At 40.4% G+C, this 14512-nt stretch overlaps 1 protein-coding gene across 2 annotated transcripts; it reads right to left on the bottom strand.

The window, feature by feature from the left end:
* Window positions 1–3203: 3203 nt before the first annotated feature.
* LOC149283145 (neuronal acetylcholine receptor subunit alpha-2-like) lies at window positions 3204–12701 on the bottom strand. 2 transcript variants are annotated; one of them, XM_089497991.1, is made up of 5 exons: window positions 12570–12701; window positions 11257–11301; window positions 7618–7727; window positions 4775–5801; window positions 3204–3329 (listed from the first exon to the last, which is right to left on the bottom strand). In XM_089497991.1, the coding sequence occupies exons 1-5, from the start codon at window positions 12696–12698 to the stop codon at window positions 3204–3206; spliced, it is 1437 nt and encodes a 478-aa protein (XP_089354117.1). In that variant the 5' UTR covers window positions 12699–12701. The 2 variants fall into 2 exon arrangements, with proteins under 2 accessions (XP_089354117.1, XP_089354118.1); XM_089497992.1 differs by having other exon boundaries at window positions 12615–12680.
* Between the last annotated feature and the right edge of the window lie 1811 nt (window positions 12702–14512).

Here is a 14512-nt window from a genome sequence, read left to right as displayed (position 1 = left end):
AATATAACCACCAGCACTATACACAGTATTAACCTCCCAGCGCTGTATACAGTAATATAACCCCCCAGCGCTGTATACAGCAATATAACCCCGCGTTCTGGAGGCCCCATGGTGAATCACATTGCTGCCAGTGTGTGTGTGTATATGTGTGTGTATGGGCAACCATGTGTAAGGGCAGTGTATGTGTATATGTGTGTGTATAGACAGGCTTGTGTAAGGGTAGTGTATGTGTATATGTGTGTGTATATGGGCAGGCGTGTGTAAGGGCAGTGTGTGTGTGTACGTGTGTTTATGAGCAGGTATGTGTAAAGGGGGTGTGTGTGTATATGTGTGTGTATAGGCAGGCGTGTGTAAGGGCAGTGTATATGTATATGTGTGTGTATGAGCAGGTATGTGTAAAGGGGGTGTGTGTGTATATGTGTGTGTATAGGCAGGCGTGTGTAAGGGCAGTGTATATGTATATGTGTGTGTATGAGCAGGTATGTGTAAGGGCAGTGTCAATAAAATAACCTCTGTAAAAAAAATAGCTGAGGGGGCACAATATTCCTTTGCCTCAGGAGAAAAAGGAGCCAGCTATGGCTCTGCTCACAACAAGCAGGCAGCGCGGGAGCCTGAAACGCTGTCCCTGCATTTATTTGTAAACGATAGAGGTCTGAAGCAATAACCCAGGAAGAGAGGAAAACTCTCGAAAGCTTGTCTTTTAACTAATATGTTAATCCAATAAAAAGGTATCATTGTATTCTGCAATACTCTGGTATTTTGGCATCTTATTTTTATTTATTTCGTTTTTTTCAGTGGCATAATTTAGCGGTGGAATTTTAGTGCAAGCCCAGTTTTGACGAAAACATTATTATGGGAAAAAACTACAACTAGGGTAAAAAAGAAAACAGCATAATATTTTTTAAATATATTTTTATTTGATACCAGGAATAAAAATAATGGGAAATCAGTTTTAAATATGAACCCTCCATTAGCCCGTAGTCACTTGATAATGGTTACCATGTAGGACAAAGATTGAGCGGCTGTGAAAATATTTTTATTTTCGTGTTTTGAATTTTGTTCTTAGATTTTCCCACTAGATGTCAGTCAATGATCTCAGTGTAAGGAATAGAAACGGGGGGGGGGGGGGGGAGAATTGCATTGAAGGTGACAGAAATACCCAATTAATGAGGTCTAATCTCATTAACAAAATTTTAATTACGTTCCGTAAAATCTCAACTATTTTTCCCCTGAGCATAAATAGTTTGCTATTCTGGATTTCTGCATAACTCATTTTTATTCCAATATTAACCTTTTTTTTTTTTTTAATTCAGGTTAAATATCATGATAATTGATTAATGATGTTACTTATATAGCTGCCCCTCTTTCTTTCCTGCAGCCGGGGAAATATACCGACCCTCTATCAATTTTTGTTATAGTTTTTTTGAACGTTTATTGATCGCTATTTAATCTTTTTGGTTAATTTGCCCTTCAGCCGGAATGGGGTGTTAGCGGTCTTAATGCAATAGACAGCACAAGGTGTATTCAGCCACAAAACCGGGGTGATATACCCCAAAATGTATATTCATTTCCAAAGTTCTGTTGAGAGGAAGAGGGGGAGAATGGGCACAGGGCCGGACTGGCGATGTCGAGGCGGCCCTGGCACTTTAAGTCCAGCGGCCGCCTGTTGGCGTAGATTCGGCTGTTTTTATGGTTGCCCGGTGTGCCAGACGCCCAGTCTGGGTCCAAAGGGGCAAAAGATTTACGTCCTAAGTCCAGTGAGATGTAATTCTGAACCTGCAAAAGGACCTTTGACCTTTTTATTTAGATGGACAATGGAGTTGGGGGGCTACCAGACACTTGCTTACATGGAAGGACTGCATTGGATATTATTGCCCCTGTAAATGTTGGAATATTCTGTCTTGTTTGGTGGTCTATTGCAATCAGTTTCATCTTAAATCAGTAGTTTGGCCTTCAAATGTGTCGGCGTCTAAATGGCTGGAGACATCAATGCAAATAATTTGCCATTTGGCGGGTCCATTTCAGAATCTAATAATCAACCTTAATAGCCTGCATTATAAAACTAGCAATTTAGATTAAAATGGCGCTTCTAGTTTTTACCAAGCTTTTAGTTTACAGAGTTATCCTCCCGCGTAGGATCGTATAGATGACAAAAAGGCTAAAAAAAAAACCAACCCCAAACATGGTGGAAACAAGAATATGTTATTTATCAACCTTTATTAGCTACCTATTTCTCAAAACTTTTGTTTAGATTTATACTTTTTAAAGAATTTCTAGAATTTCTAATTTTTTTTTGACATTCGATATCATTTCTATGGGACTTTTTTGCATCAACAATGAACATTATGGAAACCATAATGTAATTAAGGCTGTGAACCGAGTTGGACATGGCCCCCGTTCCTAACTTATGCCTATATATTATAATATTTTTACATATATATCGCTCAGCTGGTAGAAATGTCCATAGGGATCTAGAACCTCAGGCCGGAGTGAGCCCAATGAGAGCTATTAAAAATCTCCATCTCTGTTTAAAAAGAACAATAATACTATAAAAAAAACATCATAATTCTTTTCCCCTTTTTTCTATTTCTTCTCCTTGTTCCACTGGAAGTCCTCAGACGGGAAGCTCCAAAATCCTCTTGGTCCTGACTTCACGTGAATAGGGGGATTATCATTGGTTGAGGGCTGATATCATCCAAGCCAATAGAAATTGAATCTGTTGTCTCAGACCACCATATCTCAGACCACCCACTTTCCGTAAAATGAATGTCGAATAATTATTAAATAATTAGAAATGTTGACCATATACATTTAGTTTTTTTTCCTGAGAATCCATAATTTGTATCTATAATTTCCTTTTAAATCTATGTAAACGTAGTGGTGGATTTAAACATCTAAAGTATCATAAATATCCTCTAAATACCCAGAAAAATATCCTCTTAAAAATGACATCATAATAAAACAGGATACCATATTGAATCAATGATGTCATTTACTTTATTCACGAGCGCCGTTTCTCTATAAGATGTCCTCCATTTGTGACAGATGCCTGGATCCGGATACATAGGTCTCGGCACGTTCATGGAATCCAAGTACAACCCGTGTTGGGTCAACGTCTTTCAACCGGAAACATTGAGGCAGTTAAAAATAAAATATGGTTGTTTCCAGAAAACTCGCCAAAAATATGCAAAATAAATACAATCCTAGATCATTCCGGCCATGAAAGGAGGTAGAAACAGTCCGATTGTCCCCAGCAAGCAGACAATGATAAACATCCAGAGGAATATTCTGTCGATCACCATCGCGACGTACTTCCAGTCTTCTTTCACCTACAAACATACAAAATAATATGACGAATTCGGTATATCGGTGACCTGTATCGTTCTTCCACTTAAGATGATAATAAATTTATCATGATAGCAAAAATATTACGCTTTAAGTGTTCAACTTCTGCTTATAATAAAGTTCATATTTAGAAATACTGAAATGTATATGGAAATGTCACGAAATTGGGTATTTGTAGTTAGTTCGGACCCTTTTTCGGGCTGGCGGTTGCTATTAGTTATCACCTATATGCACTGGCGTAACTACAGGGGTCCGTGCCTCTAGGGGGCCCAGGGCGACCCCTTGTTCCTCTCTCCTCATGTCGATTCAAAATAGTTTAGACAGGGCCCTGCCGACCTGGAGTGGTGCGGTATCGGGGTCACGTGACGTCACAGTGTGCGAGCAGCCGGAGAAAAGCTGCAGGAGCGCTGAGAGGTAAGCGGGGGTGGGGCGGGGGTGTGAGCATGTGTGTGTAATTGTGTGTGTGTGGGCATGGGTGTGTATTTGTGTGTGTGAGCATGGATATGTAATTGTGTGTGTGAGAGCATGGATGTGTAGGTGTTTGTGTGTGAGCATGTATGTGTAAACGGGGGGAGATGGAGTGTGTGTTAGATGGATTGTGTATGTGTGTTAGTAAGCATGAGTTGTGTGAGTATGTTTACAAACGTGTGCCAGAGTGTATGTTGGAAGGGGGGCAAGGGGCATAAAAGGCAGAGACAAGTTATTTGGGGGCCCTGGGGCAATTTTCGCACTTGGGCCCTGTGGTTTCTAGTTATACCCCTGTCTATATGTATTCAGGTCAGTAAATTTGTTTTGGAATCCAGCAGTCATTCTGCAGAAATCTCAACTTGCAACATTAATTTCTTCACAATTCAGCAAAAAACATAGAGAGACCTGTAGAATTTGGTGGCGGATAAGAACTGTCCCGTCCATCTAGTCTGGCCGTTTATTTCTGTTTAAACAATCAAGTGTCAGAAATAAAATATATTTCTTCAACTTGTTCTCAACGTTCTATTATATTACCCTGCAGAAAACAGCCATGTTACATCGTTCGGTGCAAGGTTACCAGGCGCTTTTGTAACAACATAAAACTGGCTGATCGTTCTCGGATGTCGGCCCATTACTGACGTTGTAGACGACGGCTTTGTGTCCCTTGCTCGTAAGAAGTTGTTCTGGGCTGGTGTGAACCTGTCTGTGGATTTGCTACAATATCCTCAACACAAGACTATACCACACATACTTGAATCAAAACAGAGACAAAGTGGTTATTAAGCCAACGTTTTGGCCACAAATGGCCTTCCTCAGGGTTGACAAACAATATCTTGTTAACATTAGGGGTTTGCCAACAGTAACGGGTCTTGACTGCCATGTACAATGACCTGTTCATCATGAAAAGATGGTTATAAGAACATATAATAATGTTGTATGCAAGTGGGTCAAAGATACTTACAGAGAAGTCAGCGTCTTCAGCTCGTAAATGGTCAGCGATATAGTGGACACCCTCCAAAGCTTTCATTATGCTCGGGGATAACAAGAAATTTGGTTCAATGTCCTGACGAGGGCTCTGACTCTGTCCACCAGCACTTTGGTGGTTATAGTCATAACGATACTGAAGGCCATGACCGTGAGAGGACACATGTCGTACGTGGGAAGGACGAATCTCAGCTTCAGGGTCCCCCCACTTTTCGTCCACGTCAGTCTCCATCCAGTATTTGGAAGTACTGAGTTTAAGTTCTGGTGTGTCGTATTGGCTTATAACTTCCTCAACTGGGGCTGGTGGGCGCTTCATGAAAAGCCATCTAGGTATGTAATCCAAGAAGATAGAACGCACCCAGAGGGGCATCTTGTGGGTGCTGGGAGACCGATGGTGGACGTTGAGCACGAAAACTGTTATAACGATGGACAGAGTGACAAAGATCATAGTGAAGAGGAGGTACTCCCCAATTAACGGAATTACCAGAGAGGTAGATGGTATGATCTCCGTAATCAGAAGAAGGAAGACCGTGAGAGATAAGAGGACGGAGATACAGAGCGTAATTTTCTCTCCGCAGTCCGACGGAAGATAGAACACGAGCACAGTAAGGCAGGAGATTAACAGACACGGAATGATTAAATTAATTGTGTAGAACAGGGGTAGCCTCCGAATGATGAAATAATACGTGATGTCGGGGTATATCTCAGTACAGCAGTCATACTTTTTAGAGTTGTACGTTCCCACAGCGTTGACGATCGCCCACTCCCCACTTTCCCAATAGTCCTTCAAGTCCACGTTGCGTTCCATGCTCTCCAGGTCGATGTTGGCTTTGTCGTAGGTCCAAGAACCAAATTTCATCTTGCAGTTCTGCTGGTCGAAAGGAAAGAAGGTCACGTCGATGCTGCAGGAACTTTTGTAGATAGCCGGTGGGACCCACTGGACTTTCCCGTTATAAAATAAATGCGCTTTAGTCATGTGAGTGATCGCGAATTCTCCGTCCGCACTATGAGGGAGAGAAAAAACGAAATGATTTACTTTTCTGAAAACTCGAGACTTTAGCTATGAAGTTATATTGTTTAATAAGTCTCTCATTCACCATGAGAAAGTAGCGTCTACTGCTTCAGAATGACCTCGACGTCATTAATCCTTTTAAATGCCATCAAGATGAGAAGATGGTAAAATACTACATATTGTCTATAAAATTCAAAATTGCAATTTTTTTAGAACAAATTTTTTTCCCCAAAACATATTAAGAATCTAAATTCGACTATTTTTTTACAAGTTTCAAAGAAATAGTTTTCTTTTATACCTTTGATTTTAATCAGGATTTTAATCAGGAAAATAACAGGTTTTGGGCTGATATCGTAACATATTATGCACTAGACTGGAGACTACGTACTTGCAGAGATGACATCTTAAGGGGTTCACATGGTAGCCACTTCCAAGCCCCCAGCTTTTCTACTCTTCCTCCATCTGCTGTCCACTCTGTGTCATCCTATCTAGCCCCCGTCCAGAATTCAGTTAATTTTGTTCTACTTTATAAGTAGTTAAGGGCCCCTTTAGTTGCCCTTCACCACCTCGTCCATTGCCCCACTGTGCCAGTCCCTCCACCACTTTGCCCCCCATACCTCTGCTGACCATACTCTTTACTCTGCCCACCACTTGCATCTCCCTCCATCACTCCGTCCCACTCATGTCTCAAGGATCTTACTCGCGTTCCACGTAGTCTCTGGAATTCCCTACCTCGTTCCTTCAGACTCTCCCCTACCTACTCTAGCTTTAACCGCTCACTAAAACCCCACCTGTTCAGAGAAGCCTACAGAGATCAATCCTCCTAATACCCTCAACCTGCATCCTGAAGAAACCATCTCCCCACCTTTGAGATCCCCGGCCACTGACTTCTCCACATCATTCTCGCTACAATCAACTCATCCTCATCCTCTCGTTGTGAGCTCCCGATAGCAGGACCCTCTTCTCCTCCTGTCCCAACATGTCTTCTACTCCCACCAGCCCTGAACGCTAAAATAACGAATTCCACGGCGAGGCCTCCAACTGAAGACCTCTGTGTCCAAACTCAAGACCCTACCTTGAAAGTCTTTGACAATCGCAGGTCTCTGTTCTACCTCAATGACAGAGAACAGGTGATTCATGATTCACCTGTTTTTTAACGACTTTAATCTCCCGTCGGCCAATAAATATTATTATATTATATTATAAGTTTTCACTGAGATTTTCGAGAACAAAAAAGGCTCACAAAAAAATGACATAAATAAGTAAAAATCCTTCATGCAGTGATTGAGTATTCTGGCCCCGTGGCGCTCCAATACAGCGAGAAAATGTGTGGGGGCCGAAAGGCATTGACAGACCTCGAGACTATTCTTTGTGATCGCGACTCATTAAAGGACTAAATTGCTATGACGGATTCCATTTGATGAATCCGTTCCGGTTCTCTCGCAAGAAAATAAAGTATTTGAAAAAAATTCTAACCGTGTTCCACGTTGTTTTTTTCCAGATGATATGCTTTCCTGGCATACCTTACACGGGCAAACGGAAAAAGTTAAAGAGGTGACCTCCGGTAGTTTTGAGTAAGTTTGGCGGAAATTGCTCATCGGAAAAAATAAATAGAATTTTTGGGAAGATTTTTTTTTTTTTTTACATTTGTTTATTAGAGAATATTTCATAAACTACCACGATTTCTGTGTTTAAAAAATGTCTCGTTTTTGTTGTTGTTGTTTTTTACTTATATTTCTAATTTGGCCTCCCACGCATTTCACGTCTATGGGGGAGAAAAAGAAGAAATATCCCCAAAAAATACTCACTTATTATAAAGGACGATATCTGGGATCCAGATCATCTCGGAGGGGACGCGTATGGAAGTGACGTTGTCGTAATCTGCCGGGTTCCAGCGTAATTTGTAATCGTTCCATTCCTTGGAGAGAGAAAAAGAGAAAAAACATTTACATTTTCTGCCCCGTGTCATAAAGAGGCGAGATTTACGGTCAAATCGCAAAGTTGGGGAGACGTTCGTCCAGTGAAGACCCCCACAGCGCTTCCAAAAAGGCTTTATCCGGACATACGGGGTATTGGGGAGGTTTCTTTAAACTTTTCTCTCTGATTTAACTATACATTATACAGAGGGCGGCTCACTGATTTATCTATACATTATACATGGGGCCGGTCACTGATTTATCTATACATTATACAGAGGGCGGCTCACTGATTTATCTATACATTATACAGGGGCCAGCTCACTGATTTAACAATACATTATACAGGGGACCGGTCACTGATTTAACTATACATTATACAGGGGGCCGGTCACTTATTTATCTATACATTATACAGGGGCCAGCTCACTGATTTATCTATACATTATACAGGGGCCGGCTCACTGATTTATCTATACATTATACAGGGGCCAGCTCACTGATTTAACTATACATTATACAGGGGGCCGGTCACTGATTTAACTATACATTATACAGGGGCCGGCTCACTGATTTATCTATACATTATACAGGGGCCGGCTCACTGATTTAACTATACATTATACAGGGGGCCAGTCACTGATTTAACTATACATTATACAGGGGGCCGGCTCACTGATTTAACTATACATTATACAGGGGGCCGGTCACTGATTTATCTATACATTATACAGGGGCCGGCTCACTGATTTATCTATACATTATTCAGGGGGCCGGCCCACTGATTTATCTATACATTATACAGGGGCGGCTCACTGATTTAACCATACATTATACAGGGCCAGGTCACTGATTTATCTATACATTATACAGGGACCGGCTCACTGATTTATCTATACATTATACAGGGGCCGGTCACTGATTTATCTATACATTATACAGGGTCCGGTCACTGATTTATCTATACATTATACAGGGGGCCGGCTCACTGATTTAACTATACATTATACAGGGGGCCGGCTCACTGATTTAACTATACATTATACAGGGGGCCAGTCACTGATTTAACTATACATTATACAGGGGGCCGGCTCACTGATTTAACTATACATTATACAGGGGGCCGGTCACTGATTTATCTATACATTATACAGGGGCCAGCTCACTGATTTATCTATACATTATTCAGGGGGCCGGCCCACTGATTTATCTATACATTATACAGGGGCGGCTCACTGATTTAACCATACATTATACAGGGCCAGGTCACTGATTTATCTATACATTATACAGGGACCGGCTCACTGATTTATCTATACATTATACAGGGGCCGGTCACTGATTTATCTATACATTATACAGGGTCCGGTCACTGATTTATCTATACATTATACAGGGGGCCGGCTCACTGATTTAACTATACATTATACAGGGGGCCGGCTCACTGATTTAACTATACATTATACAGGGGGCCGGCTCACTGATTTAACTATACATCATAAAGGGCCAGGTCACTGATTTATCCGTCTCCGAATGATTGATTAATATTTGTGGGTAAATAAAAATTTTCCACTTTTACTTTTGCATGGAAATAGAATCATTTTCACGCCCCGCTAGAATGCACAGCATGCAAAAAAAAAGCCGTATTAGTCACACTAAAGGGGGAATAATGGCAAATTCCCCTCTTCCCCTGGGGGTTGGGTCCACAAAAGACCACCATTTTTTATTTCAAAATACCAACAAAAAAAAAAGAAACCTTTTATTGTTTTCTTTTTATTGTATCCCAATCACTGATCCCCGCATGTTAGCAGGGATCAGTTTTTTTCCAGCAAGCAGGCAGCTGATCTCATGATAGATCACGATAGATCAGCTGTCAGCATGCTGTCTCTTTTTCCCATGATGCACCACGGTAACAAGCCGCCTCATCAGCTCGTGTGCTCCATGGGGCTTTCATCCCTATTGGCGTATTTCCTATAGAGAGAGAATAAAAACGCGCCATTTGCTTTGTCCTGATTGGATAAGGACCCCAGCGGTCTCCACTGGAACAGGAAGTGCCTAATTAAATACTATTCCCATAATTCCTACTGCCCCCCCCATCTTAACTCTTCCGTATACTCTTAACTCCTCGCCTTTAAATATTTCCGGTACAGCGTTACAAAACATGTGGCGTTACTTAATTACGAACGGTTAATTTGCGTAATCTGACCCCAAACGTTCTTATCGTGGTTACTACGCATATTCTTTCCACAATGATCGGCCTTATAAAAGATCCTCAAACACGTGAAAATAACCTAATCCAGTAAATGTAACTTTTTAATCAAGGAAAAGAACATTATACTCATCCAAATTTATTTAGCCGCATTTCCGCAAATAACAATCAAGCGGCATGAGAATTAATATTAATAGAACCCCCGACAAATATCTAGAACTAGGCCATAAACCTCATTACAATATATATTTATTTTTTTTTGCAATGACCAAAAAAATATATTAATTCAGTGAACTCTAAATTAACCTGTTGTTGGCCTGTAAAGAAGCAAAGAATACAATAAATGCCATTTATTATTGATTTTTTTTTTTTATGTATTTTTCCTAAGCGCCATTAAATAGAAATAGAAAGTAACCAAAATGGAAAACCCCCGACGTCGAACTGATTTCGGATCACAGCCTTTTATGAATGTTTTGCTGAACAAGCAGCGCCGTTCCGATTTTAGACATTTTAGAGCCACGCAGCGTATTGTCTGTCCGCTAAATGTTACAAGATGTTATTATCTTCCCATCGCTTGCGAAACGCGCCGTCAGAAGCTGTCAGGCTTCCGAGCTAATTATCCCACGGATACGACATCAATTTAGATATCACTTTGAATACGCGATGTAATACTTGGAATTAAAGTAAAGCCCCATGAACTGAACTGGGATGATTTAAAAAGAAAATTGGGACACAAAAAATGAAATTAACAAATTCATTAAATATAGTAGGGTAAGAACATTTATAAAATCTAAAAAAAATTCTTTTAATGTTATTTTTTTTTTTCTATTTCCTATCGTAAAAAAAAATGACCACTAGAATAATAGGTATTTTTAAAAATAATTTTTAATCAATAAATGACTACGGTATATTTGGTGTTATGTTTATTTAATTTTTTTGCAAATATTTGGTAAAGCACAAATTCATAAAAATTAAAACATTTTTATAAAATGGAGGTGGTTAGAAACATGATCAATCTATAAGACTCTTGGGTGTAAAACAAGGGATTACTAGTAAAAAAAAATTGAATTGGTTATAGAAATTGTAGTGGATGCAGGGAGCAGCCATTCAGCTGAGGTAGGGGTTTCATTAAATTGTTATTAAATTGTTAAATTGCTAAAATCCCGACCATTTTGTTGAATATAACAATTAAAACATTAAAAAAAAAAAAATTAAATTAAAAAAAAATTAAATAAAATAAAAATAAATAAAAAATATAAATAATACAATATATACACCATAAAAAATGTTTAGGGTATATATTCCACCATGAGTTGCATTACCTGTTTCATCCACACATTTGTTGTCATCATTTGATTTTTTTCATCCTAAAATTTAAAAAAATAAATAAATAAATTAGCAGGACATATATTTATTGGAATCAGAATCACGTTCAGCCTGAGAATTGCAGACTTCTTCCCGTCTCCATTACAATCTGCCGGTTCTCTGAGTACCGGGATATCGGGCATGGCAGCTGCCACAAAAACAAATTGCTTTTCTGCGTCCTTAATGGAAAAGCGTAATAGGCCAGAGCGTAATTTTATTAACGCCAAAGAAATAATATAGGAGTAAGTGCTTACAAAAGCAGAAATCTGCCGGTTCAAACACATTGAGAATGTTATCTGTTGCCGGCGAGGAGGAATCAAGTAGGCCGATGGGCTCTCCGGCTGGGGTGGCCAAATAGAAAAAAAATAAAAAATAAATAAAAATAAATAAAAAATTGCTTATCTATAAATGGAGGATTCCGAGCGTTAATCATCAATAAATAAACCCAATCCTAAAGGCAGCTGCAGCAGAAAAAATTTATTAATATTTATAGCAGAAAAATGAAAGTAAAATTGGGACATCAATATTTATATCCGCTGATTGGGACCAAAAAAAATTATAAAAAAATAAAAATAAAATAAATCTGCAGTCTAATATTAATAATACTGAGCCATTAGGAATGGCCTTTTTTTAATATAAATGCGCCCGTTACACTAGCCTGCTTTCTCTAAAATGAAAGCTGAAGATTGAAAAGCCTCTCGAAATCATATTTCCCGGCGGGCCGGAGGGCAGAGATTTGGGTGCAGAATTTAGAATATAGGCGTAATATCGCTGGTTTACCAAGAGGTGGCAATTAAGTAGAGGAATTTTACCCTACTTAGGGTATTGAGTATTGATCTTAACATATTTAAAGGGGAACAGTTGAAGTTAGAATTTGTAAATTTATTTAATTTATTTATTTTATTTTTAATCGAGTTTTGGAGATATTTGGTTGAAAATTAAGAGGCTATTTAATGCGAGGGAAGACATACAGAAGCAGGCGTATCACAGTATATTTTTACATGGCTGTACAACATAATCGGCAGTGTCTGCCCCCCCGGTTGGTGCCCTATAGGGGCGGACTGAACTGCCCGCCCCCCGCCCCCCGCTGAGGGAGCTGGGGTGATACACATTATCGGGGCTTTTAGGGCTGTAGAACCCTGCGATACCCTCATACCCAGCAAACATTCTGACCTCCTAGAAAAGAGGGGCATCACAAGGGGTTTGAGGACCAAAAGAGGGACTTGTTATCCCACACAGGGACGCTTGGCAGGTATGCAACATCACTCACCACATCTATCAGCTGAGCAATGGACAGGCCGAATTTGACAATTACAACATCGGAGGTATTTGGAACGGGTCGGGACCAGCGATTATAGCCGGCGAATAAGTGTTTGAAGAGGCGTTCCTCGGCGTGCATGCGGGTTCTTTGAAAACAGGACACTGCAAAAATAAATCAATACGTTTATTGTACAGCACTCCGGAATATGATGGCGATATATTATATATATATACTGATTATACTCTGTATACCTTCTTAGTTATCGAGTGGAGGCTTAAAGTCAGCCTCAACATTTTCTGGAGGATATTTCTTTATCAATTCAATAGAAGAAGGAGCAACTACCTTCACTCACACTCACACCTCACTCGCACTCACACCTCAGGATTTGCACTTAACACTTAAAATGCTTTGGAATGAAAAACGGGATTAATGCATCCAAAATATCAGACTTTTCTTATTCAGCCTTCTAAGATATTATGCCGACGATATCCGGCACGCTCCGATGCATCATAATACAGCCCAGGCCATCAAAAATGGGTAACACGTTAAACCACCCCAAAGCAATAACGTAACAGAAAACACTGGGACCCCCTAAAAGCTGTGTAGAGGGACCCCCTTTCTATGCATGGATCCGTTCTATGGTGTAGGCAGCAGTATCTCGGATCATCTCGCTACAAATGAGCCAAATCCCTAAATGCATTATAGGGCAAATATAGAAAAGGTACACATTTTGCCCAGAAAATAACTGGTGATATCATAACAAATCTCTTGCATGCAATTTAGCATCCAGAATCTTTTTATTCATGTAGAAAGTATTTTTTACTTTACTGAGAGGGTTGTGGATAAGTGGAACAGCCTCCCAGCAGAAGTGGTAGAGGGTAATACAGTGAGGGTATTAAACACGCATGGGATGGGCATACGGCTCCTGAATCTAAGACGAGACCAACGACTGATTAAAGTTTGACTCTTTACAGGTCTTTCCTGCCCAAAGAACGAGGACAGTGACCTGGAGACTCCATGCCCCTCTGTCTTTACAACAGGTGCCCAACCGACTGCATGCATCTATTGTGCGCGGTTGGTTTTCCCAGCTCGTAGCTCTACATCCCAGAGAAAAAGCAGCGGCTTTAGCTGCAGATAATAAGGAACAGACTCGTTTCTCGTTCTCACGGACAATGCCGTCATGATAAATAGACGGGTGCGGGCACGGGAGTCTGTTCGTCAGAGTTTGAGTAGCGGGGTATGTACCAGCGTGCGAGTCTACAAGATCCTGACTAGTATTTGCAAATGGTACATGGCACGGCCGCCCTGCATGGGTAAAAGGATCTATTGCATTAAGGTATAAAGGGTATGTTTACACTACTATGCATTACAGGAGATCACAGGCCGATTGTGGAGATCGGGGGGTCTCGCCCGACCAGCGCAGGGACCCCCATTGCCGCTGATTGGTTAAAGATCAAATGACTTGTAGGACAGTCTACTCGCTGTCGATGAATACAGAACCTCAGTGTTATAATTTCCATAAAAGTATTTTTTTTTATTAAGAATAAAAATAAGCACCATAAATATTAAAATACAGCGAAATCGTAGAAAATACACCCGAGACGGGATTTCTCGGCATCACCTGCCACGAAGCGAGACGTTAAAGTTTAATGATTATCCCGATTGGATGTGTTTCGGACCTAGCGAGGGCCGGCCAATCACAGACAGCCCCCCCGGGTGTGGGGGGGTGTTCACCGTTAATTGAAACGTTTTGCTGAATCCACATGAATTCTGTACTTATATTCGTTTCCATACATCGGCACAGAGAATCCGGATTTCAATTCAATCGAGGGTTAAAAAAAAATAGTTTGGAAAATGTTATTAGAGAAAGTCTGAGATGCTATTCGTATGGGGGTGGAATAACTGTGGATCACGGCGCGACGCTGGGAATTTAATCATGTTTTCAGCTGCTT

The sequence above is a fragment of the Sceloporus occidentalis genome, unplaced genomic scaffold, assembly GCF_023333645.1.
Source record: "Sceloporus occidentalis isolate IW3139 unplaced genomic scaffold, rSceOcc1.0.p SCAF_111, whole genome shotgun sequence".
NCBI classification, from domain to species: domain Eukaryota; kingdom Metazoa; phylum Chordata; class Lepidosauria; order Squamata; family Phrynosomatidae; genus Sceloporus; species Sceloporus occidentalis.
The sequence above is the reverse complement of the archived record's forward strand: the minus strand, read 5'-3'. Positions and strand labels throughout refer to the sequence as shown.